The 27,688-nt window shown below is 37.4% G+C and overlaps 1 protein-coding gene across 3 annotated transcripts; it reads right to left on the bottom strand.

Annotated features, from left to right (window-relative positions):
- Positions 1-2,856: 2,856 nt before the first annotated feature.
- LOC307126411 (piggyBac transposable element-derived protein 4-like) lies at positions 2,857-27,423 on the bottom strand. 3 transcript variants are annotated; one of them, XM_079816909.1, is made up of 5 exons: positions 27,367-27,423; positions 26,577-26,846; positions 10,132-10,314; positions 7,036-8,132; positions 6,262-6,780 (listed from the first exon to the last, which is right to left on the bottom strand). In XM_079816909.1, the coding sequence occupies exons 2-5, from the start codon at positions 26,773-26,775 to the stop codon at positions 6,466-6,468; spliced, it is 1,794 nt and encodes a 597-aa protein (XP_079673035.1). In that variant the 5' UTR covers positions 26,776-26,846; positions 27,367-27,423; the 3' UTR covers positions 6,262-6,465. The 3 variants fall into 3 exon arrangements, with proteins under 3 accessions (XP_079673036.1, XP_079673035.1, XP_079673034.1); XM_079816908.1 differs by having other exon boundaries at positions 6,262-8,132; XM_079816910.1 differs by lacking the exons at positions 6,262-6,780; positions 7,036-8,132; positions 10,132-10,314 and adding an exon at positions 2,857-4,767.
- Positions 27,424-27,688: the final 265 nt, after the last annotated feature.

Genomic DNA, 27,688 nt, shown 5'->3' with positions numbered 1-27,688 from the left:
ATTAAAGGCTATTGTCTGCTATAGTTGCTTCTTATTTATTAAATCCAGACAATTGGCTGATGAAACATTGATTAAAATTAAGATACAATATATACAATACGAAATTCACTTTAAAGCAGTGATAATTTCGTTGACAAATAATTTGTGTCATAATTTACATCAATTACCTTTCTTCACTGATTAAAATGAGACGATAACTAAATAAAAAAACAGTTATGGATGACAAAAACCTACTGTCATTTTTGTCAATGAAAAAAAAAACAAGACAAATGTTAGGGAGGGACGATTAGGGAAGAGATCCAGTCGGTATTGATGTCTTGGAAATTTTTGGGCTATTTTACATTCTACAGGCTCACTCAACAGCGAATTCAGAGCGGTTCGCAAAACAATGAATAGCGCACATTTATGCCAGGTAATTGTTTATGAACTAATGCTGATGAATAATGACAATTTTTACTTTACAATGTTTATATGGTAATAGACGGTTGTAACAATGCATATTTGATTTTCCTCATCTGAAGTTGAATGAACAGCCTGCAACTGCAATTGTAAGGCGCAGACATTTCAAAACAAGAGACTTGTTTATAAATAAAAAACATGCATTATATATTCGTTTTTGGTTACACAACAATCTGTATTTAATTTTACTCCCATTTAATTCATAGACAGGAGGAAATAGGACAGGAGGAAATACCAAGAACAGTATTTGGCACATATTATTCAATAAAGTATCAGGGTTAAAGTAGTTAACTAAAACCACAAAAAAATATTCATTATTGAAATGAAAGAAATGTTAACTGAAATTTAAAAAAAGCTTTAGCTTAACCTGATATACTAACTAAAACAGAAATACAATATAAAAACTATAAATTGTGTTTTTGACCGCTCAAGAGCTCAATTATGTCAAAATGTCAGTTTTGACATGTATTCAAGTAACAGTCAGTTAAGTAATGCTTAAACGCTCAATTAATGCATTACAATTTAACTAAACTCTTTAGATTTAGTCAACTAAAACTGACATTGCTTTAAAGAAAGGCTTTCTACAAAACAAAACTTAATGAAGTGGTCAAAATCATGTCTGACCCACTCCATGTCTTCGGACATATTGCGCATGATGTGTCCTTTTCTTACTCATACTGCTCGCTTTTCATAATCAACATAAATTAGAAAAGAACATTAGTCTATAATATTTAAACATAAATATGAAACAAAATATGTTTTAAGGGCTACAATAAGTATAATTTGCATACAAAGGCTTTATTGATGTGAAACTAGGCTTTTTTACAGTAAACACTTCATAATGTGTCCAAAACAGGCCAAATAAATCTTTTCTAAACAGTCTCGCGTCTATGACATTTTATGTTGCAGCAGGATTCATATTTAAACATCGTCTTTTTGCGGTTTTAATATTCACAGACAATAACAAGACGTAAACATACCTCACAATCCTCAGCTGGATCCGTTGTTGTGAAATTAAACAGCTTTTCTATTAAGATAAATTATCTCAGGATTATTTGACCGTGTCTCAAAATGATGTAAAGTACATGGTCTAAACTTAATGTGTTTATTCAAGTTGATGTGGGCGTTGACTGTTGGATGGATCGCGTTAGTAATTCACTTTCAAAAGCACTCTCTGTGGGCGTGGCCGCATTAACACTAATGAAGAGGCAGCTTGCGAACAGCTGACATCTCGCTTTTCAAACAGATTACATAAACAGAGAATATTTGTTTTCGATTAGATTTAAATGATTTAAAACCTGACATTTCATGCCTCTTTAGACATGTATCATGTTTGTTGGACAAGTAATCACTAAGTTACATCAGTATCAGATTAGAGTATACACAAATAAATGTATTTTTTTTTAAGTTGTAATGTTTGACATACCCTACTTTTAAAATTATATTAACAATAAAATGTGCTTTTGCAGAGAGTGAATGGCTTTCATGAATATATAGCAGCTCATTGTTTAATAATTTAAACATTTGTTCCAATTGAATGATTCAATGTTTTAATATCATTAACAATACGAGTTCATTCCAATAACAAATAGATGTTTTAATGTTTTAAAGTACTTTTTTTTGTTTTGTTTATACATTATATTAACAATGAAATGTGTTTTTGTTGCTATTTGTGTCCGTGTATTGTCTTAAATAATCATAATTCCATAGTCATTCGGTATAACCAGCCTTGATAATTAAAACTGATAAAGTAAATATTTAAATATTTAACTTTATTGTTTTTAAAAACTAAAAGGAACTACAATAATACAAATATAAAGCAGATTAGGCTTTTTTCCCCTGCATTTCCCCTCTCATTTCCTTGTGCAATGTTTTACTTTAATATGTTGGAGGGTATGGAGTCCAATAAAATGATTACATTTATGAAACCAGTGATAATAGTATATAGTGTGTAACATGGCAGAAATATAAAATAACAAATCAGGTTTGATCATGAATAATTAACTGCTAATTAATTATTTGAAATATTCATGATTAAAACGAATTACTTTTTAGTGAACTTTTTTTTTCCAACTTGTAAAAAAATCTCAAAGCAGTGTTAACTGATTGTAAAAACCACATAATCAAAATAACAAGCTTTAATTGATATGAATTATGTTGTGAGATACATTTCATTTATTCGCAATGATCTCAACTTCCTAGTTCAGTAGTCAGGATAAATGTCAGAGTCTCACTCCCAAAATTCTTCCAGTACACTGGAAAGTTTGCTCCCTAAAAAAATCCCACAATGCAATGTAAAAATCGGGGAGCATTGATGGTCACTAATTTGCACACATTTTCTGATGCATGAAACATTATTCGCTCAAGCAAATTCAATAAATATTATGGCATGCAATAGAAGTTTTGAAAAGACAAACATTTAGTTAACCATATTTTAACAAGTATAAACACACATTGCTAGACAGGCAGTGAACACAATCTATACTGATTCACGACCTTGAGAACTAGGGAATTAGTGATTTCACAACTTTCAAAAAGAGGGGGAAAATAGAGTGAGATTGATAACAGCAGTGAAAATAGAGAAATATGATCATTTTTCCCATCACTCCGATAGACGCTGTATTAGAAACACCCTCACAGCAGCGGTAACTTGTTTTTTGTAATTTGATGCAAAAGTAATATTATACAATGTATAAGTGTTATAAAATAAATAAAGGAAAATATAAAAAACTTTGAAGGATTTACGATATTGATGTGAAAAGGGTCTATTGCGGCACTGACCACACCAAACATACAGTATTAGCCAAAAGTGATGTTTTTTAAATGACCCTACAAGTTTCCTAAAACAATCAAGATATGAGGATGAGGACTATCAATTATTGATTTTTTTTATTATTTTTTTCAAATCTGCCAGTTACGGATGTTTCAGGTAAGAGGATCCACAGCAGCTTCAGCGCATACGTATATTGTTATGCATCGTCATCATTGTCCCGCATTCTAAATGGTTTGCTGGCATATGGAGGATTTCATTCGCTGGGAAAGCAGTCCACGGATCGTTCGCCCCAAAGGAAAAATGTGCTGCTGCCAGATCTCTATCAACGATAATCATATTGTATTTCTTACAGAAAAAAATAGACTAAATCAAATTAAATGTCACCAGTAAGAATTTAGAATAAACCAGCGTTTCAGAACTGTCGTAACAGTGGCGGCTATCGCTGATGGTCCACTAGAAAAACTATGAGAAAAAAGCTGGTCAACCGCGGGCAGTGTCCGTCAACTTTGCCCCCGGTGGTCTATCGCGGCCCACTGGTCGTATATTAGCTGGGTTGCTTCTCAAATCTCTGCGAGGTCAATGGGGGATTTGCGAATCGCCATCGTCACTGTCTTTAAGTGTGTATGTTCGCTGAAGATTTAGGACGCCTCCAGAGCTGAGATTCAGAAAGGGCCTTTTGTTTCTGACACGCTCTGGAAACGGAAGACCAATCTTAACACTGCTATTTCCAGAATGAGCTTGCAAATGACGCTTCAGGTCTTTTCGATATGTGAAACTCATATCACACTGAAGACACATGAAAGGTTTCTCTCCAGTGTGAAGCCTCATGTGGATTTTAAGGGTTCCTTTTTCATTGAAACCTTTTCCACACTGTTGGCAGGTGAATGGCTTCTCTCCAGTGTGAAGTCTCACATGAATCTCAAGGTTTGATTTGCTTGAGCAAGTCCTTCCACAGTGAGGGCACATGAAACGCTTCTCTCCAGTGTGAGTTAATACATGATCCTTAAGTTGATCGCTGTCTGTGAAACTCATTCCACACTGATGACATTTAAAGTCTTTCGAGTGAAGCCTCATGTGAGTATTAAGGTTTATTTTACGTTTGAAACTCTTTCCACAACATTCACATATGAAAGGCGTTTCTCCAGTGTGAATTATTTTGTGGTCATTAAACGTTGCTTGATGTGTAAAACTCTTTTCACAATGAGAGCAGATGTAAGGCTTCTCTCCAGTGTGAATCCTCATGTGGACTTTAAGGTTTCCTTTTCCTTTGAAACCTGCTCCACACTGTTCGCAGGTGTAAGGACTCTCTCCATTGTGAATTCTCATGTGAGCTTTAAGGTTTTCACTTTGTTTGAAACTCTTTCCACACTGAAAACAGGTGAAATCACATCTACCCCCCGTCTTTTGAGCTCTTTTTTGCGAGGAAGTGTTTTCAGTCTGCGAGCAGCTAGGATCACTTTCACCAGTTATGAAATCAAGGTCCTCTTCCTTTACATCATTCGGTTCTTGAATCTCTTCTTTTAGCGGCATCAGGTCTAAGGTGAAAACAGATAAATACAAGTTTAAGCCCAGTTTTATGGCACAAAATGACAAAGAAATTCATAAACATATCTTGTTGGAGCACTCTCAGAGTGTTTATACCATCTGGATACACATTGATTGGGTGAATGCACGTTTTAAACAGTTCATTGTACTAGTAAGTAACACGACAGTATCACGTGCAGATCTCGCACACACAGAAACATTCAGTAGTGTACAAACTTAACAACGCTGTAATGCGATTCATCAATAAAATAGCTTAAACACTGAAAGTTCTGGCATATCTTTGTTTTTGAAATAACTAAAACCAGGGTTGTGGACTCGAGTCGCATGAGTTGGACTTGACTTGGACTCGAGTCCCAAATTGGATGACTCGCAACTCGGACTGTACTGTGCAACTAATATGTCACGCACGCATTCTACTGAGGTAAATGTATTAATCTCACAGACTGATTATTTTCATGCACGTTATACAGTTTAGCATGTGAGACAGAGCTTGTTTGTGTGAAGTGAGAATTTGTTTTGTGCTTGTGTGAGGTTATCTAGGGCTGCATGATTGACTGAAATTAAACCAAAAATCGCGATTTGGCTTAGCGAGATTATAAAATGGCAAAGGCTTCAATTTTCATCATGGGAAGGGAAAGCACAGCACTGTTCAGAGCAGATAGATCGGTTCACAGTAAATGCTGCTCTATCTCTGAAAGCGCTGTGAGATTGCCCCGTTTCGAACTAAACTGCCAATGACTCACAGTTCACATGAAAAATTGGTAATATGAAAGCTGTCATGCGGAGCTCTGTGCGGACCGAGGTACAGAACCCAAGACTATCCGAAGGAGGAGTTCGGTTGCACTCGAAATTTTCCCACGATTTGCGTGAATGTGAAAGCTCTACAGACTTGGGTGCACACTTGTTCAGGAAGAAAAGTAACCTGCAGTGTTTCCCCAACCATTGTTTTGGAACCCCCCGCCCCACCTAGACTGGGTAAACCCAGCCTGATCTGCCGGCAATTTGATTTTGCCCTGCAACTCAGTCTGGAAACTTGTATATTCTTTTCTACTGCTTCTGTTACACTTGCGGGAACCAATCATAGACTGGCTTATCCACCTGGCGCGCTATTGGCGGGTTTAACACGATGACGGATCGAGAAGTGATGGGTCATAACCCATTGATCACGCCTCTTGTGGTCTGATTGGTTGAAGGACTATCCAATTGCGTACAAAGTGATTTGATTTATACTCGTTTATCACGCCTCTTGTGAAGTAGAAAATACAGGGCAGACTCCCCAGACCAATGTTCAATCTTAAATTGAGCATGGTCTGGTGATAGCTAGACAACGCCCCACCCTGAAATACCTTTTTTTTTTTTTTTTTAAGTTGCCAGCCACTGCTAGGGTTTTTAACTATTTTCGCTAAACTTTGATGCAGAATATTTTCTTCTATGAATATATGAACATGCTATATATCAAAATAAAGATCTGAGCCTCTGGTTTTCAACAAAAAACTTTTATTTTATCTTCATTTGTTCTTTTTTTTATTGCCACTTGAACATAGGTAGGTTTTGTCAAAAACACTACATTTTGGACAAAAAGCTGAGAAAAAGGCATTTCCAAGCAGAATACAGTCAGATGTTGTTTCCCTCATGAATAAAACTCCAAAAGAAATTAAAATTATAAATAAATGTATAATATATCAAATTTAGGCACTGTAATTTGCTTTTGAGTGGTACACAGAGTAACATTTCCCAGGATGTAAGGGGACGCCACAACTCTTGCAGTAGAACGAGGTCTCCTTCCGCAACCCCTTACGTACGCAAACTCTGCATCCTCTGGTTGGGCGTTTCTTTCTGGCAGTGGGCAGGATTGGAACAAGTTCATGAACAGCAAATATGACATTCAGCCTGTTTGTTGGGTCAGTGTTGTATGGTGCTCTTGGGGTGTTTTCAGTTGGAAGGTCAACCCTTTCCTCCCCACCACCAGCATACTCTTGACTGGTCCAGGATTTTATAACACTCTGGATGAATGAGAGAAGAGTGTTACAATTACCCTGTGTGTTTTTCGCTTTGTAAATGACAAAAGCATTGAACAAACTAATCTGAAACAGATAAATGACAAATTTCTTTGTCCACTTGTGTGACTTCCTGACAAAAGGGTAGTACACAATGTTTTGGTCTAGTTTGTCAACGCCATTCATTCCATTATTGTATTCCACAATGCATGCTGGTTTTTCCTTCGCAACTTTTTTTTCTTGGTGGCCTCTCTGCCATACCTCAACATGTTCCATGTTGTTCTGATGAAATGTTGTAACCATTTTCACTACTTGTTTGTCTCTCCATGCCAAGACCATCACATTTTCGTTGTGACGCATGATTGTTTCCCCAATCCTAAGGTCAGCATTTCTGACATCTCGTATGACCGGCGGTTCGCCTCTGTTTTTGCTAATTGTACCACAGACATGGGTTTTCATTTCAAGTAGGTGCTCACACAGACGTACAGAGTTGTATAAGTTGTCCATAAACAATCTGTAGCCATGACCTACTAATCGATCAAGAAGAGAGACAACCGTGTCGCCCAGGGCAGCGCTTTCCCCACAATAGGGCTTCATGTTAAAACAGTACCCTGTATCAGAATCGCACAAGATGTAGGATTTTACTCCATATTTGATGGGTTTGTGGGGATTGTACACACTGAAAGCTAGGCGCCCACGCCACAGAAACATCCCCTCATCAATGCAAATGTTTGACTTGGGCTGATACAATTCGCGGAATTTGGACACAAGGTGATCCAAGACAGGGCGGATTTTGTACAGCCTGTCAGTACAATTAGCTGGCCTTGTTGTATTATCATTGAAGTGAAGAAATCTCCATATGATTTCAAACCTGTTGCGAGGCATGACCTTGTTGAAGTAGGGGGTAGCTAACATGTCATCTGTACACCAGTACATATAAAGTTCAGGCTTATGAATGATACCAGTGAGAAAAAGGAGCCCCATGAAAGTTTTCATTTCTGGAACTGTGACAGGCTTCCATGCATGGCATCTAGCATGTTGTGAAGTGTCATCCATAGCCTGAATACACTGATCTGCATACAGGTTGGTCTGATCAACAATGTTCTGAATCAGTACATCAGAAATGAACAACTCAGTAAAGTCTACAGGTTGCTCTGACTCAAGAGCAGCAGCATCACCGACAGGTCCAGGATTCTCAGTGAAGGGAATGTTTTTTGGCTGCCAGTTCATTTCATGCCACTCAGGATCTTCAGGTTCAGCATCTTCAGCTGGGTGGTTCACAGTGGCCGTTGTTTGGTCGCCAGCAGCACCATGTTGATGTACTTGATGCATCCGGCCAATGCCTCGCTGTGCTCTACCTGTAAATAATTAAATGAATAATTAGAATTACTTTCAATAAACAGACATAGATACACACACACACACACACACACACATATACATACATACATTTTATATATATATATATATATACATTTATATATGAAATGCATATTACACATATATATATATAAATGCATATTACAATGTTGTAAATGTGCTCATATTTACTCACACAGCCACACATAAATGCATGCACACACACAAATATTATAGTATATTATGTATAACACTATAATATTTGCGTGTGAGTGTGCATGCATTTGTGTGGCTGTGTGCGTAAATATGAGCATGTAATGGCCAAATTGTTTCTCTCTTTCTGAATATTTACCACATTGTAATATGCATTTATTAGGGCTGTGAATCTTTGGGTAGGCAGCGAATCGATTAGATTCACGATTCATAGGTTGTCGTTTAAATTCAAGAACGATTTTTGCCAATTCAGAACGATTCGATTCGTGACGATTTACATTAAAATTTGATGCGATTCAATTATGCAATTTTTTATATGCATTCATAGGATTATTAAAACGCTTCCCCTAATGTGTCTTAGTCAGAGTGTGAATTACACAGCGGCCTTCAGAGGTCAGAGAGTGGGCAAAAAAAAAGTTAACACTTTACATTAAGGTTCATTAGTTAACATGAACTAATAATGAACTTAAAGCATTTATTTATCTTTGTTAATGTTAATTTCAATATTTACTAATGCATTATTAAAATCTTGTTAACATTAGTTAATGCACTGTGAAATAACATGAACAAACCATGAGCAGCTGGATTTATATGAACTAACGTTAACAAAGATTAACTATTGCTGAACAGAGGTGTTGTTCATGGTTAGTTCATGTTAACTAATGCATTAACTAATGTTAACTAATACATCCTTATTGTAAAGTGTTACCAAAAAAAAAGCTTTTGTTCATTGTTAATGTTAGTTCATATTATTACTTTTTTGTTTTATTATTACACACTTTACTTTAATAGCCTATATAAAATGGCATTTGTAGAAATTTACAGAAGCCAAAATTTAAAAAGGCTTTAAAAGTATTGTTAGTTAATGCTAACTATTGTGTAGGATAATGTTATTCTTCACATAATAATATAATAGTACACATGGATAATGTTAATGGCTACAACTAATCCTAAACTAACTTTTCTCCACGGAATAGAAAGAAAAGCCTTCTTTGTTCTCTTTATACAGATAATTTTCTTTATGACGATTCTGAAAGAAAACGCACCGGTGTCTTCTGTTGCTATAGTATTGGACGCAACTTTAATGCTCGTCTGATTGATAGATAAACCGTACGCTCTTATTTCAATGTTGGTGATGTTGTAGTTACTTTAGCAGCTTCCTTCGTATATTCAGTTAAACGACATTAAGATCAATTCAATGTATCATTCATCAGAACTGTGCATTTTAGACACTTACAAATTAGACACTTACAAATGTGTTTGCAATAAATGTGCATCCTTGAATAAGCAGGGTTTTACTTCAACTGCTCAGGTATGACCCATTTCCGTAAAACTTATGCATTTTATTTTATAATATAAATGAGCTATGGACGGAGCGCGAGAGCAATCCAGTGAAGGCGGTAAAGAGAGTGCGTATGTGAAGGTGAGCTGTGAGGGCGCGGATGACGCAGCACAACGTCTCTATTAATTCACACATGTAACATAGTAGCTATAATCTAATGTTTATTTTAAAGCACTGAATCGCTATTGAATCGAGATTCATTCGATTCTTAGCATTTTAAATCGAGTATCGACCGAAATCAACGATACACGATTCAAAAATACATGTGTCAAGATCAACGCATATGCATCGTCAGGATTTGTAAACGATACATTGAGAAAACGAGTGAATCGTTACAACCCTAGTATTTATACATGTGTGTGTGTATGACCTTATCCAACATTGTCCATTACATTTGCATTAAGATAGAACACTTTCTCAGGCATTTTCTTATCTTGTCTTACCTCTACGTGTTCTGCCACTTGGGAACGACGAATTAGATCTTGGCGTTGAATGTGTCCACTCACTGTCCGAAGTATCACAGTCTGAATTGTCACTGTCCACTCTTAGACACACAGGTGAACTTTGTCTTCGTCCAGATCGACGGGTGAACGATCTATCTGCGGCACGTCCATGACTGGAATTTTCTGTGACAACATGTGCATCTCTCTCACTTTCTACTTCATCCCAATCAGATTCAGAATGATAAAATAATGAGTGATCGGACTCAGATTCCAACACCTCCAGTATTTGATCAGCCGTATACCTCTGTATTTTTCTGTCTGATATTTTGACCTACATTCTCGCTACTGCACTCCTTTACGTTTGAGAGCCGATCGCAGTCTGTTTCTTTGATCATAAAGTCCCACACCCTTTCAGAACATGCGCACGGGTCTTCCTTACCGTGTACCACCTAAAACACGGATACCCGGAAAATTCAGTTTGGCGAGGAAACGTTTTTTCATAAAACGCAGAAAATTCCGTGTTTGGCGGGGAAAGAGTTAAGGTCGACAATAAGGAATGCCCGATGGCCCAGCGTGAAAGACACTCGGGCTTGTGCTGCATCTTCACGTAAGTTGATAATTTGCACATTTTTAAGCCTTGCCAATTTAAATATTCAAGCGCACATAGACGAGAAAGTGTCTCTCAGTTTGGTACTCGCGATGCGCAGCAACACACATCCTATGCGCCCACGCGTCTCAGAGCGCGCGAATGTTCACACAAAACTATGTTAAATTGCCCATCTTGTCGAGTATCATCGTAAACATAGTCTGTTATGTCTTAATGGGTAAACATGAAACTTGCCCATCACCGCCAGTGCTTTTGGTTATTTTCACAAGTTTCATGGTCCACAAAAAATCTTGCATGAATATCGGAACATGCAATATATCAAAAGAACAGACCCTCTACTTTATTCTAGCTTCATGCATTATTTTTTTAATCAACACCTGAATGTTGTAAGTTTCATGAAAAAGCAACATTTTGAGCATAAAGATGAGAAAATCAAGTTTTTGTAAAAGACTACATCCAGATTAGATTCAGAACGATGATCAAAACACAGATGGAGTAGATCGAGTAGCTTCACAGTCCTATAGCTCGTCCTGGATCCACATTTAATTCAGTAACATTAGGCGCAATTTGTATGCTATTTAATGTTGATGATTGCATTATTTTACATATGCATCTTCTTACATTTGAGATCGCTCGTTTCTGCTTCTTCGCCTGTGTTTTGATCTGGAGATTCTGTACTCGTTCAGGAGACACGTAATTGCGTCCCATACCGTATAAGGGCCTGTTCACACCGGGACGATTTTCGCACGCGTTTAACGCCTCATGACTTAAAGGGTTAGTTCACCCAAAAATAAAAATTCTGTCATTAATTACTCACCCTCACGTCGTTCGAGACCCGTAAGACCTCCGTTCATATTCAGAACACAAATGAAGATATTTTTGTTGAAAGCTGATGGCTGAGAAAGGCTTCATATAGGCTTCTATTGGCATTCAGTACACTTATACTCCCAAGACGGATAAAAGGCACTCAGAACATCGTTACAAAGTCCATCTCACCACAGTGTCTCTACAATAATCTTACAATGCGACGACAATAGTTTTTGTGCGCAAAAAAAATCAAAATAACACCTTTTTCCAACTTGTTACTGCCTTCCGTGTGTGCCTCCACGGCGCATGCGCGAGAATATGACGCAGATCCGGCGTTCGGACAGATGACCCAGAAGTGATTTGTTTACAATCAGAGGAAGACGCGCGTATCTCAGCTGTTGAATTCTACATTGATCGTGCTTTAGGTCTCGGCGTAGTGCTCAAAATGGGGTTAGATTGCGCATTTCATGGATTCTCGAACCCCGGCGCTACGTCATATTCTCGCGCATGCGTCGTGGAGGCACACACGGAAGGCAATAACAAGCTGGATAAAGGTGTTATTTTGATTTTGTTTTGCGCACAAAAACTATTGTCGTCGCATCGTAAGATTATTGTAGAGTCACTGTGGTGAGATGGACTTTGTAACGATGTTCTGAGTGCCTTTTATCCGTCTTGGGAGTGTAAGTGTACTGAATGCCAATGGAGGCCTATATGAAGCCTTTCTCAGCCATCAGCTTTCAACAAAAATATCTTCATTTGTGTTCCGAATATGAACGGAGGTCTTACGGGTCTCGAACGACATAAGGGTGAGTAATTAATGACAGAATTTTCATTTTTGGGTGAACTAACCCTTTAACAAAGGGCGCCAATGTGAGGGTGCACACCGAGGCGCAAAACACCAGGCGTAAAAGCTTCATTTAAAAAAAAAAAAAAAACGCCTTGGGTTTGTTTTTTTTGTTTTGTTTTAATGTGGCATGTTAAAAACTGGCCGACCAATGAGATCGCCGCTTTAGTTCACGTGCCTGGAGCTGTTCAAGTTACATTAAAACACTACTTGGTGGCGCTCAAGCACAAAACGGTCTTGCCGAGAACACATTGATATGACGAAGAGGAAGTAAGTAGACAAAGAAGAAGATGAGCTGCTAATGCTGCTTGCCAGTTAGCAAAAAGTGTGTGAATGGTTTTGGCAAGCACGTAAATACTGTCTCTCTACTTCTGTTTGACAAGCGAGTGTCAAAAGCGTAAGGGGCGTAGCACCACCTTGTGTACCGGGAGCGTCATCTACTGAATTTGCATGTTCACTTGGCAAATCTCCAGTGAAAAATCGCTTGGGTGTGAACACAAAGATGTGCCGAAAAACGTCTCGAAAAATGCTGGCAATAAGCGCGCGCAAAAATCGTCCCAGTGTGCACAGGCCTTAACAGTGAAAACACGGAAAGCTGGAAAATATCAGATCACAAAAGACAGAAGAAAAAAAAAATTTCACTCACTGCTCTTGAATGAATAACTTTTAATAGAGGTTCAATATAATTTCATGCAGACTATGCAGTGATATTTTACATTTTATTACTATTTTTATACCTGACAATATAGTTTAGACCTTTGTATGTTTGTTCTGCTGTATTTATTTGTGCTATTGCTCGTAATTTGATTATTTGTTCTTCTTATTACTGTCTTTAACAATATTTAAAATTTATATGAGTTAGGCTAATAGTTTTTAGAGTCATAACCTTACTTATTAAGGTTACATGGATCAAAAACAACAAAAGCCTATTTTGTTTTATTTATAACTTTTTTTATGGTGGGGCCAATGAAAATTTTGGCAGGGCAAGTAAAAATTTGAAGCACAGGAAAAAAATCCTTAGCATTGAGCCTGATATATATATTCAACAACAAAAAAAAAACCCAGACGTACAAGCTCCATGTAGTAACTTTAGCGGTAAAAATGTCAAAGAGGAACCGAGAAGGTGACAATCCTAAAGAGGCAAAAATTCTTTTTTTTTTCTTCTTAAAAAGCAAGCGTTCTGTTGTAAATAGTTGTGTGATTTGTAAATGTTGCTTATATTAATTTACCAAATTTATGTGCACTCTTGTCATTTCGGCTCACTCTAGAAATACACGATACAAACAACCGCCTACTGCTCGCCGCATCTATGACAACACCACAAATCCGTAACACGCTCGCTCTGCGACACTAGTAGTTGTCTAGTCGTTGTTATAATTTGAATAAGAACACCAATAAACTTGGAATACTCATTAAAAAAAAAGCCTTTTTTTTTTTTTAAATCTGGTTCTCTCAACAATTTTCTAAAAACAGGGGATTGTAAATAACACTATTTTATTAAGTGTCAATGGGACACTTGGATATTTTATTGAAAAATTTGACATTTGTACATTTGAAAATCAGCCATGGGTAAATTACCCCATGGCACTTCTAGTGTTAGTGTGCATTTGAAAAGCAACATGTGCCAACCATCTTTCCAAACTTTTTATGAGAAGAGTTTACAAACCTGTTGTCCAACAAAAGAGAACATTTAATTGAGTGTTTGAAATAACTTGCTTTTGTGATCTGATCAGTCCCTCCAGAAAAACGTGATTATGCGATCGCGTGATTTAACGCATAATCAGACAAAGTCCGCATATTCATGCGGGGGCCGCATTTTTTCAAATACGCCGCACTTTCGCCGCATAAATTAACTATTTCCGCGTCCAAAATATGCGGGGCTATCATGATTTTATAATCCCCGCATTTTCGTTGCAAAAAAAGTCATATATATTAGCAGAAAGTTGAAAAATTTTCGTTTACTTCACACAAGAGCCGCCATTTCCGCCTATTGCCATGGGAACGTTTTGAAGTGACGTGATTACCCGACGCGAACGTCATCGAAAAGCTTCAAACCCCGTGGAGAAACCATAGATACCGGTGAAACCATGATGAAGCACAAACTCCCATTGGCCAACAAAAATAACAGCAAAAGAGCAAAGCAGTTTCCCTGTGTGCTGACTGATTTCAAAACACAGCATATGAAGCTTTGAAGCGTTATGAATCAATGAGTCGATTCAGCGGTTTGAAGCGTTATGAATCAATGAGTTGATTCAGCGGTTTGAAGCGTTATGAATCAATGAGTCGATTCAGCGGGTTGGATCGCCAAAGTCACGTATTTTCAGCAGTTTGACACGCGATCCGAGTCATGAATCGACTCGATGATTCATAGCATCATGATGCTGTGTTTTGAAATCAGTCATCACTATATAAGTCGTTATTTAGTTTTTTTTGCACACACACACTAACCCTTTAAGAGATTGCACTTTGTGCATTGGAAGCACTCAACTGTCTGTTTTGTATAGCGACATCTGTAAAACAGGAAGTTATTTATTAATTTTTTCAGAAGTTGTAGCATATTCCTTTTGTAAAGCTACAGAACTTGATTGACTAAATGTTTTGTAAATTTGAGCCATTATTAAGGTCTTCAATAAAACAAGATGAGAACTTAAATATTCCAGCACTTTCTGTGATGTAGTGCTTTTTTTCTCTTTCTCATCAAACCGCAGTTTTTGCAAGTTCCCGCAATTTTATCGCATAAAATTGCATAAATATCCCGCATTTTTTAAGAAAACGTACCGCATAATCAAGGATTTTTGCCCGCAACAATCACAAAAAAAAGCCGCATTTTTCTGGAAGGACTGTCTGATGCATCTCACATCATAGAATGAGGCAGAAATTATGCTATTTTATAATATTCTGTACAGTGATAGATTTGCGGTGTAAAGAAGTGTACAGCATGTACTCTCTCAGTGGATGCATACGATTTTCTGACAAAAATTAAGACATTACCGTCACAGATAATTTTATATCATAGGTCTAATGTTTTATTATAAAATATTACATTTTCTAATGATTTATCGTTATCTGTAAAATATAATACAAATAATAAGTTATTATAGGCCTATTTATTCTTAAATGCTGTTTTGTATTTTATAGCATTTTTCAGAGATGTAACAGACGTTTTATACATGTGCTACAATTGTGTGGGCTGTGCTACAAAACTTTCAACCTCTGTAGCACCAGTACTATGTGCAAAAAAAAATTAGGTACAGCCCTGCAATACCAAAATTTGTACTGCAAAATGCAGCAATGATAATTAACTTTTTAAAGGTATAGTTCACCCAAAAATTACAATTCTGTCATTTACCCTCCCCTTTAAAGGGTTACTTCAGCGATTTAGCATTAAGCTTTGTATCAGTAGAAACCCAGTAGTATTTTCAAATTATGGTACTTTCTAGGGATGCAACAATACAGTTAGTCCACGGTTCAATACATACCTCGGTTTTTAGCCACGGTTTTCAGTTCGGTTCGGTTCTGATGGCTTGTCACATCAGTTTTTTGCTATTCTATTCTTAGGCTACAGGAACAGTAAGAGGTTAAGGAGAAAAAAGGTATTTTTTTATTGCAATACTCTTTCTTTATTTTACTTAAAAGAATTGAAAAACCTTACTTAAACTTAAAACTTTAAAAAAAAAAAACCTTGTACACATTCCTAGTGTATTGTATAATATAAAATAAATGTATATAAAGATTTACACTGGCAGCTGAGAGCTGTACAGCAGTATTTAAGTATGAAATTTAAAAAATAAATGTTAAAATAAAACTACATAGACTTCACTACAAAATATACATTGATTCTTATTAAAGCTACTGTATTAAAGGTCCCGTTTTTCCTGTTTTTTTTAAGCTTTGATTGTGTTTACAGTGTGCAATATAACATGTGTTAATGTTTCACGTGTAAAAAACACAGTATTTTTCACACAATGTACTTATCTGTATACCGCTCTTTTCACAGTCCTAAAAACGGCTCGAAGATTTTCTTATTCTATGAAGTCCCTCCTTCAGAAATACGTAACGAGTTCTGATTGTGCCAGCGGTTCCCGTGTTGTGATTCGACAGCAGCTTAGCGCACGTTGCCCGGAAAGGTCACGCCTCTTACCATAACGGGGAGATGCATGCGCTCTAAGTACAGCGTCCCTGAAGGCCAAACAAAGGTGATTTGACACCGGGATGAAAATAACAGAGTCTCGACGACATGGGGACAAACACACTCTACAAACGCAACCGAACGAAACACTTCCTCTTCTCCACGTGGGAGAGAAACAAGACCACGCCCCCTTTTTCGCATGTTCTTGTGGGCGGAGGTTAGTCAACAAACTGTTCTATTGACGTCATTAAAGCAGGAAGTACAGGGATGTAGTCCAAACCGGCCGTTCGCTGTAGGCTTTGAAAGGGAACTTCTGTTAAATAAAATATCTCGCTTAGCATTGAACTTTGAGCTTTAGAATTTTACAGGTATTATTTATGCTCTAACAGCAACATTACACACTAACTAAAGTTTGAAAAATGGGATCACGAAGAACAGGACCTTTAAAGTTCTTCAGTCAAGAGCAGTGAGGGATTTTCTCTTTGTCTTTTGTTGTTGTATTAACATTAAAGGGATAGTTCACTCAAAAATGAAAATTCTGTCATTGAGAAATGAATACAGTTTGGAACAACATTAGAGTGAGTAAATAATGACATCATTTTAGAGGTGAACTGTCCCTATAAGGAAAAGCGGCAGGTTGTTCACTACTTTGCTGCTGTCAATTTAAGACATGCGTGCATCTAATATACAGACAGGCCGATTTTACTTTCACTTTAGAGATAACCGACTGTGTTTCTGTTAACCTTATGTATATTTGACAGTATTAGCGCAGTAAGACGACTACTTAGTCCAGTAATCACGTGTTCGACAGGCGTTTAGTGCGCACGCTCGGAGAAGCGCATGTTAAAACAGTGCATATGCACGCGAATGAAGGCTTTAAAACGCAAATAATGAACTTTCGTGATTGTGAATAACTATAGTGTTCCGTGAGTATAACTCTACCACTAACGTGTGATGAGAATGTATGTCACGTTGTTCAGTATATTGGGATGGAGGCAAATTATAGAATTTGTAGAAAAATAATTAATTAAATGCAAAACTGGAAAAACCGCAATTCACAAGCGCGTATTGAATACCGTGAATGCCGTACCAAACGGTTCAATATTATATTGAGAATTGTGGCATCCCTAGTACTTTCCCCCCTCATATCCCCCTGAGACGAGAGAATTATGCATTTTATTTCTGGAAAAAAATCCTCCGATGACGCAAATATCGTCATTTTGCGTTATCTGAGGATTTTTTGGCCAGAGGCAAAGACTACAGCCAGTAGAGGGAGCTGTTCCGCATGTTATCAACCTGCCCATAGGGGAGGGATCTCACTCACAGAATGTAAATATGTACGGCCGCTGCCGCTTGGCTCGGGCATTAATAACGGAGCAGTGCGGAGCAAAGTATGTGTTTCAACTTTTCAATGAATTCCTATGAAAGTTAAGCTTGCATAGGCATGATCTAATAACGCGCCAGACTGGACACTCCTCGTGAATGACTGCCGCGCTTACCTCAGCTCTGCTCTTCGCTCTCGTAATGAATGAAATCTGACTCTTGCTGCATTTGTGTCATGACTTTAGTTCGACTCACTTTATTGAAAAGACACGTTCAGTTTTTAATTGTAGTGTCTGTTCTCTAACTGAACAAAATTATTTTATTACTATGAATATCAAAACGACGTTGGGGCGGTGTAATGGTGGGCAAGTGATAACCAGTGGCCGTTGCTTTGGGAGTGGCCTCGTAGGGCAGCGAAGCAAGTGCATTCTGGGAGTTGTTGTCTTTTATCCACGAGACAAAATACATTTTCTGTCTTTTCTCTGTCTAGAATAATTTCACATTTCTACTACATAAATGACCCAGTTTAAATACACATTCATCTTCCCATGTTTGTAACCAAGCAGATCTCGGCAGCCATTCACTTTCATAGTATTTTTCCCCCCACTATAATAGTCAATGGCTGCCGAGATCTGCTTGGTTACAAAAATTCTTTCAAATATCTTTCTTTGTGTTCATCAGAACCAATAAATTCATACAGGTTTGGCACAACTTGAGCGTGACAAAATGAATTTCATTTTTGGGTGAACCATCCCTTTAATGCTGATAACCAAGCTTGCCGTAGTCTATTGCATGTTGCAGGAATTTTTTTTAATGCACACTGGTGTTCCAATAAACCAGGTTGAAACTATTCTCCTAGCATTGTTTATGTATTTTTTCATTTAACATATATTCTGAACAGAACTTTTGTGATATTTCAAAGCATACTTAAATACTTTCACCGCAAATTCCATCAGGGAGCAGTGTTTCTGTTATAAGTGAGCAAGGAGCGAGAAATGGTAAAACTGGAGCGGAGTGATTATTGAATGCTTAGAGCAGGGAGGGAAAATTGTTGCCGCTCCACTCCACTCATATAATCTGGTTTGAAGGCAGCATTAGTGTTTGTCTGGTCATGTGATCTCCACATGTCTGTCCGCTAATGCTGAGTTCAGACTGCAGGATTTGCAAACTCGTCGGATCACTGCTCTTTTCACACTGCATGACTATCTGGGCAAGAATTCAGTTGCTGCTGTGTTCACACTGCATCGGCGACAGGAGGTTTCACACTGCATGACTTTACAGCAGGAAGAATTACCAACAACTCTCTTCGGTGCGCAAACAAACTATGCTTCACAAAAAAAAACACACGTGAGATGTGACAAGTAAACAACGTGAGATCACACGCGCATCAGACCGGAGTTGTTAATAAAAATTATAAACTGCAGAAAGTTTGCGGTCCAATTTTTTTTGTGCGCTGATTTGAAGCGAAAAGGAGAACGAAAAAAAACTATGGATGAGGAAATGGTTGAGGAGACGCGGGGAGCAAGGATTGTGCTCTGCAAAGAGAGTTGGAGGTAAATAAATAATTTTGCAATGTGCTGCTATTGCGGCTGGTTAAGGAAATGTTTGTGCTTTGTTTCTGTTTGATAGAATTGTAAATATATCTAATGAAGGGTCAAGGGTCAAGCCAAACATCACTTGTCTCTTCATCAGACACATATCCTTCAAGAATGATTTTATGTTCAATATTAAAATAAGAATTAATGATAATCAAGTTATAACAGTGTCCTACATTTGATAAATCAGTTCTCTATATTCAAGGAGTGATTTAGGATATTGTAGTGTTTTAGTTGCTCTGTGCTTTTGAATCCAGACTTTAATATACTTTTCTTTCTTACTAAATAGAATAAATTCACTTCTGAACTAGAGTTAGTATCAGCATGTTTTGGAGAAGCTGTGTTGATAGTTAGTTAAGATGTCCCGACCTTGATGGAAACTGTTTTTCTGGGGAACTTTGTGTGTGTGTCTCATGATTCTGTGCAGATCCAGTATTGGAGATGGTCCTTTCGGCAGACGATTCTAGACTTGGAGGCGTCTTTTCTATGACCTCCGAGGTCACTAGGGACTAATCTGGGCCTGGGCGACATCGAGTCTACGCATTTTTAGTGATATATGCTCCTATCTGTCTACGTGTGGAAAGTTGCTTACATTGCATGTTGTTAGAACCAATCAGAATCATTCCACATGGCAGTAATGACGTGTCTAGACCTTGAAAACAGTATAACTGTTCAGAAAATTGTATGTACGTTAGACGGAGGCGGGGAGACTGTTAGAGGGAGCGCGGCCTACGAACTCCTCTTGAAGCTGGCTTCTGCTGATGAAACTGCAAACTATTCTTCAGTAAATTTTCTTTAATTAATCTGACTCCTGACTCCTGGTCTTCATTTTTCACTACTGGTCCTGGGTCCTAAGCTGTTACCCCAACAGTTTATGGTGGAGATTTGGCGAGCAATCATTCCTTGGTACACCTCTGGCAAACAAGTCGATAAGGTAGTATATTTTTATTATTAGACTTGTCTGACTGGAAGAGACTGGGTTAGGGGAACGGGAGAGCTTTATTTCAATGGGAAATAGGGAATAATTATACTAAGGATTGTGTTTCGGCTACTCTGAGTAAGTCGAGAGCTTTTTGAGAAACACACAAGGGGTATAAGAAGTCACTCCAGTAGGCCAGTAATTTGGAAACGGGGTGCAACGTAGGCATGCTTAAAGGGGAGAGAGCTGATTAAGGGCTATGGTAAGGATACCACTCCAAAAAGGGGCATGCGGCACTGGACAAAGGGGGCCAGTGCATCACCGCAAACCTTCTCCGTCTCTTCCAACTCAGATAGGGGATCCCCGAATTTAGGACAATAGACAGTTAGGGATTAAGTTATTAGTTAAACAAAATAAAAATAGATTCAGGGTTGTTTGCCAGGGATGCATCAGGAACGATCCCGAGTAAAATGTAAGGTATGACCCAAATTGGAATGGACCAGTAAGTGACTTTTTCGTATAAGTGTACTTTGCAGTTTCATCACGCAGAAGCCACAGCTGTGTTGGTTAAAGATCGCCGCCTCCATCTCTGCTGGTATAATTTCAGGTGAGTATGAACTTTGACTAAAATGATGGCTAAAAATTTGAGTGATATGATCAGTCCAGAAAAAAAGATTTTGAGACGAAAGACAGCAAACGCTGTAAGCAGCGCTGCTCTGAAGCCCTGACATCAAAGAAATTTGAAAGAATTATTAAGTAAATGGGCAGCAAAAGGTTTTAATTCTAATTGGAAAAGTTAATCAGAAACTTGACTGGCTAAAAGCTATAAAAGACTGGAAAAATTTTAATTCCTAACTGTTTGTGAGATAAATTGGCAGAAATCACTGAAAATTATGTAGGATTTGGTCTTGAGTAAAAGGACTTGAAGTTGTTTTTGAAAAGAAAAAAGGAAAAAGCAGATATAGTCATAGTCACGGAGGGATTTTAAACAGAGTGCACAGATTGAAAATAAGGAAATAAGTAATAAGTTCATATATTGACGTCTTAAGGAATTCCTTTTAAAGGAAAGATCCATGATCATTTTAAAATAAATTATGAGGTTAAAAATTAATGGCAGTAACTATATAATTAGAGACATAGAGGGTTTAAATGATAAAAATGTTAAAATGATTCGTGAAAAATTCTGATAAAGTTTATTTGACTGGATGTTGGTAAAAACACTGTAGGAGAATTGTGTTAAATGTGTAAATAGTGTTAAAAGCTAAAAACCCTAGAAGCTGATGTTTTGTTTTCAAAAGATAAGCTCCTGCAGAGCTGTAATAAAACAATTTGCTTATCTGAATCTGCCCCACCATGTCATTTCTGGTGCTGTGGCTAAAATTGGAAGAGTAACTAAGACTCAATTTGGATGTTTGAAGTTTAAATTTATTGTTTGGGCAAAAGACAAATATAAAATTATGGTTATTTGGAACCGTCAATTCTGGCAAAAGATAGAGTTAAAAGGAAAATGTCTGTCGCTTATTTGAAAACAATTTTAATTTCTAGCCAGGTCTTACGCTGAGCTAGTGTGCAGTCTGATGTTTATTGGAAGATAAATGTGATCTCTAGCCAAGTCTTATGCTGTGCTAGAGTGACAAGTTAAAAGAATGCATAGAAGTCTCTCTCTCTTTCGAAACCAGCTCAAGGCTGATATCTGAGCCTGTGCCACAGATGATAGAAGATATTGATGAGTAAAAGCACATGGCATCACTTGAAAATAATAAGACATGTTTTAGGGAAAACAGTGTTTAAAAAGGTATGAGATGTTTTTACACATAGACCTTAAATGCGAATGAATTTAACATTAAAGTTAAAGTCTTAGACGACTTTTGAAAAGGTTATCAGAGAGAGAGAGAGACGGCTTGTGGGAACAGGGATGGTGCAATCTGTTATCGCCCTGCTAAAGCTGAAACAAAACAAAGAAATGAAATCAGAACCAAAACAATCCAGCTGACTTTTGTAGAGACAAATTAATAATAAGCAGACGTAAAAGCTCAGTTTAAATAATAATTTGAGTAAACACTAAAAGTAGAATTTGCGAATGAGCAATTCATGTTTAATGTGTGTGTGGGTGTGACTGCTCTTTATGTTTTGTATGTGTTCCTAGAACTGTTCTGTCCTAATTGGGTGTCATTAACCTCTGGAATGAGTATTTGACCATTACAGATGGGTTAAGGTAAACGACAACCTTTAGAGAGACTGATAATTTTGAAGGATTCTGGTGAAAAGATGATCCAGAACACGGGACGAGCTTTAAATGGATTGTTATCCAGCTCTGTCTCTTATGACGACTTTCGTCATTTATGATGTTGATTTGAATTACTCTCTGGATTAGTTAAAGTGGAATTGTAAAGTTAAAGATTGCCGTCCATCATGGGTTAAAACCCTTGTCTAAATTCAAATGAGGGCTTAAATTTAATAATGTCAAGTGATTAAAAATGGTAGGCGTAAATGTTATAGACTTGACGGCAGAGACAAAGTGACAAATTGGCTGAAGTCACTATCTAAATTATCCAGAGACTCCCTCAAAATTCTGAAAGGCCAGAGGGCGACCAAAGAGATAACTTCTAAAAATGAAAAGTTTTATTTTTACTTTATTTTAATTTTTTATGATATTTTGATTTATATAGAGAACCACAATTAATGTTAAAGAAGAAGTGACTTTAAGTCTTTCTGTGTGACTGTGATTGAGATAAGAGGAAAATAATATTTTGGTTTCTGCAGAGCAGGAGAGATAAGAAACAATAATGATCATATTGTGTGGCATCTGCAGATTGATAGAACAATAATGAGAAATAGCCCAAAGATTAATGTTGTGAAATAGAATTTAGGAACACCCGTAAAGTTAAATGGAAAAACAGCTTTAAAGAAATTGATGATGACTTATAGTCCAAATTTAAAGTAATATGGGAAATTATGAAATCTGTAAGTTCTTTGTAAAGTTATGACACGTTTGGGTGTAAGTGGCAAGATAAGGCTAGTGAGGATTTGATGAAGTATCACTGCCAAGTGACATGAATTAAGAGGTTTAAGATTTTGGTCATTTGGAGCTTACACCTGAAGAGTTTTAATGAACAAGACATTGAGAATAAAAGAAAATTAAAAAAGGGTACTTTAAGGAAAACCATGATGAATGATCTTAAATGTTTTACTAATCACATGGTGATTAATAATTTGGTATTAGGTATATTTAAGCATAATGTCAATATGATAAAGATGAGTAAACAAGCTGAAGTCATTTTGATGAAAAGGTTTTAACATTAACTATTTATTTGTTTATTTTGTTTTTGGTTATGTTCATTTATGGTTAAAGATTATGTGGGCTATGATGAGTGAAAATGGGTCTGTTGGGAAAAGTAAATTTAGCAAAAGGGTTCTTGAGTAAAAATTAGGAACAAGTTTATGTTTTAAGTGGAAATAATGAGATGGATGATGTGAATGTTTTATTTTATTTTCTATTCTTTTGAGGTGGGGCATGCTATATGAGACTGAATGCAATTGGATGGACTATTATGTGGTTTATTTTTATTTATTTACTTTTTATTTTTTATTTCAGGCCACTATTGAGTTTTATACCTGAAAAGGTCTGTTTTGAAAAAGTAATTACAATCCTATTTTTAATTGGAAATTAGGAACCAGCCTAAATTGGTAGACCATTAATACCCCCACTTTGGCCTCAGGAGAAATTTAAAGGGTGGGTTCTAGAATCCACTGCCTCTCCAATATAATTGTATATATATATCTTAATTAAATTTATAATCAAAGACTCAGTCAATACTTATCTTTCTATATTATTATCATGAATTGAATGATCCTCCCTAGGTATGATTTTGTTTCTTCCTTTATATTTTCTAAAGTTTGTATTTGCTCTCTGAGTGGTGACTGAGGGTCTGTCCTAGGCGTGTGTGATGTCTCACGAGAACACTTGTATCAGGAAAACTGTGTGATCAGGAACTATTATTAACCTGTCTCCATGTTTTTACTAATTTGAAATCAGACCTGGGGCTCTGCTGACTCTTGAATGCACTTTCCAAAAGGTTCCAGAGAATATCGGATCCTGTTGAGGGTCAACGATCTTAAGCGATGACCAATGAGCATGAGGTGATTCGCCGATGACGGGTAAGCTCTTCTGTTGGCCAGCAGAGGACAACCTAAGCCAATGGGGGTCACCACCATTGGGGCACCTCCCAGAAAGGGGGGGTGTTTTTATGTGAGGTGTGTATGAGAGGTGAGGCAGATGTCTGTGAGGCCAGCAGCATCACTGTGGGAGGGGAAGCTGTGTTTCGTAGGGGCCAAGGTCAAGACTGGACACGGCAGCCCCTGCCCTAATATTGGCCCCTCTATACCGCTCACCAAATACCGCATAATTGAGAGCCAGGAAACACCTTAAAGATTGGCATTCAAGGGTCAGCTGAGATCATTCTGGTCACTTTAACCTTGCACATTTCAGTCATGTGTTCAGATTTTAGAGGCATCACACACCTCTAACTTGATGGGAATGCAGCAACAGAGATTGCTCATTTAGCCCGGCTTCCAGAGATTAAATATGGATTTGTCTTTCATTTTATTTTATTTTATTTTATATTTCCTTTTACTGAAACCCTAAAGAATTGTATGAATACTATTGTACTATATTGTCTGTTCCCCTCTCAATGAGAGAAAGCATGTTATCAGTATGTTGATCAGGAGTTTTGAGAAAAGAAGAACATTGGGGCCCTGTTTGTGAGTGGAAGGGGTAAAGAGCCTCAAAACGGGGACTGGTCTTTTTAGTGGCCAGCATGTCCGTGATGAGGTGAAGAGACAACTGTGACCCTAAAGGGAAACATGCGTCACCACTTGACCTTCCGTAGTGACCTCACTTGTAGACCAGATGTGGCGGTATGGGACCCCCACATATGGTCTAAAAGGGGGGAATGAAGGGTCAAGGGTCAAGCCAAACATCACTTGTCTCTTCATCAGACACATATCCTTCAAGAATGATTTTATGTTCAATATTAAAATAAGAATTAATGATAATCAAGTTATAACAGTGTCCTACATTTGATAAATCAGTTCTCTATATTCAAGGAGTGATTTAGGATATTGTAGTGTTTTAGTTGCTCTGTGCTTTTGAATCCAGACTTTGATATACTTTTCTTTCTTACTAAATAGAATAAATTCACTTCTGAACTAGAGTTAGTATCAGCATGTTTTGGAGAAGCTGTGTTGATAGTTAGTTAAGATGTCCCGACCTTGATGGAAACTGTTTTTCTGGGGAACTTTGTGTGTGTGTCTCATGATTCTGTGCAGATCCAGTATTGGAGATGGTCCTTTCGGCAGACGATTCTAGACTTGGAGGCGTCTTTTCTATGACCTCCGAGGTCACTAGGGACTAATCTGGGCCTGGGCGACATCGAGTCTACGCATTTTTAGTGATATATGCTCCTATCTGTCTACGTGTGGAAAGTTGCTTACATTGCATGTTGTTAGAACCAATCAGAATCATTCCACATGGCAGTAATGACGTGTCTAGACCTTGAAAACCGTATAACTGTTCAGAAAATTGTATGTACGTTAGACGGAGGCGGGGAGACTGTTAGAGGGAGTGCGGCCTACGAACTCCTCTTGAGCTGGCTTCTGCTGATGAAACTGCAAACTATTCTTCAGTAAATTTTCTTTAATTAATCTGACTCCTGGTCTTCATTTTTCACTACTGGTCCTGGGTCCTAAGCTGTTACCCCAACACTAAATACTGATATTCTGGTCTATAACTCCTCCCTGAACCTCCAGCTGCCCTGTATCTTGCTCTTTCATTGGCTGTAGGTCATTGCCGTTGTTTTTTCCAGTCAGAACACTTTCACACAGCATGATTTTGAATCGCCGACAGGTCCAGATATTTAGCATGCCAAATCATCTGCGATTCTATCTGATAGTGTCTTTGATCATTCACACTGCGTAATTGTCACTCACGTGCACGAGCACCGATTTGCCTATGATTTCGGGCATTTGTCGGCGAGTCAAAATTGTGCCTTAAATCAGTCAGTGTGAACTCAGCATTAGGGACCTGCTCTGTGTCAAATAAAACCACTTTAAATAGGACACATGACATTCTTCAAAAATAGCAGTGATTTCTGTAGAGATGGACATTTTAATAAAGATCAAATGCTCAGCTTTGCAAGTTCAGCTTTAAGAATGAAACCAACCTGTTTGTTCCTCAGTATCTTCGTCAGTTTCTTTATCAGTATCTTCATCAGTTTCTTCATGACTTTCTTCAATCTTCACTTTAATCACACTTTCTTCAATCTTCACGTCAGTCACACTTTCTTCAATCTTCACACTTTCTTCCATCTTCACACTTTCTTCAATCTTCATGTCTTCACTCTCCTCTTTTATAAACGCCATCTTTATACACTAGGATTTCGTTGCTTCACCAGGAGTTTCTCTTTTCTTTGTTTGGACACGTTGGTTCACGTCTGTCATGTTTAAGATGAGAATAAATTAACAGGAAGAAAAATTAATCCACACTAAATCTCTGAGTGCGTCTCAATCAGCTCTAGTTCAGTAAGTTAGTCAGTCAGAGTTAGAGTTCGTGGACTAAAACATTATCCAAAAGTTAGTCGTTATAACAAAAGAGCACATATTTTGGTAGCAATTTTGTTCACTTTAGTGGCTTTTAAGTTCAGATAGACACAGCATTACTATGATTCTATTGCTTTAAAAGTATGTTTGGTATTTATGATATGTAGATTAAAACATGCGCTGATGGTTTTCATTACACGTTTGTGTTCGCGGATGGATTTGAGTTTCCAAAAGCTCCGCTTGTGTCACTACTGCGCTTTACTCACATGCTAACGGTTCGTTAAATGTCAAGCATAACAACGTAACATTCAGTGATATATAAATCATTTCATAGATTTCATAAAACTATAAAACATCGACCTAAACACTTGAAACGCTATAAAACTCAAACATTTCTTCAGCCAAAACACAAACCTTTCAGCAGCCGAATCAATGCAAGCGCAGGCGCAGCCTTATGACGTCACACACACCAAACCAAAATTAAAGTGTTCGTATTCAACTTTTTCAGGCAATGTATTGTGAGTCTTATCCCCGTACTACTAATCAGTTAAGTAATGCTGTGAAAATTATACATACATTTATAACTTTTATATTAAATAATTATGTAGAACTACATTATTGCCGAAATGCAAACCTTTTTTGGAACTCAATGTATAAAATCAGATTGACAGGAAAGAGGTCTGGAGTTTGCCCAGTAAATACTGTCTCACCAATAAAATTCAAGAAATTACATATA

Source organism: Gobio gobio (assembly GCF_949357685.1).
Source record: "Gobio gobio genome assembly, chromosome: 5".
Taxonomy (NCBI): domain Eukaryota; kingdom Metazoa; phylum Chordata; class Actinopteri; order Cypriniformes; family Gobionidae; genus Gobio; species Gobio gobio.
Note: the sequence above shows the minus strand (reverse complement) of the source record. Positions and strands in the feature narration are given on the sequence as shown.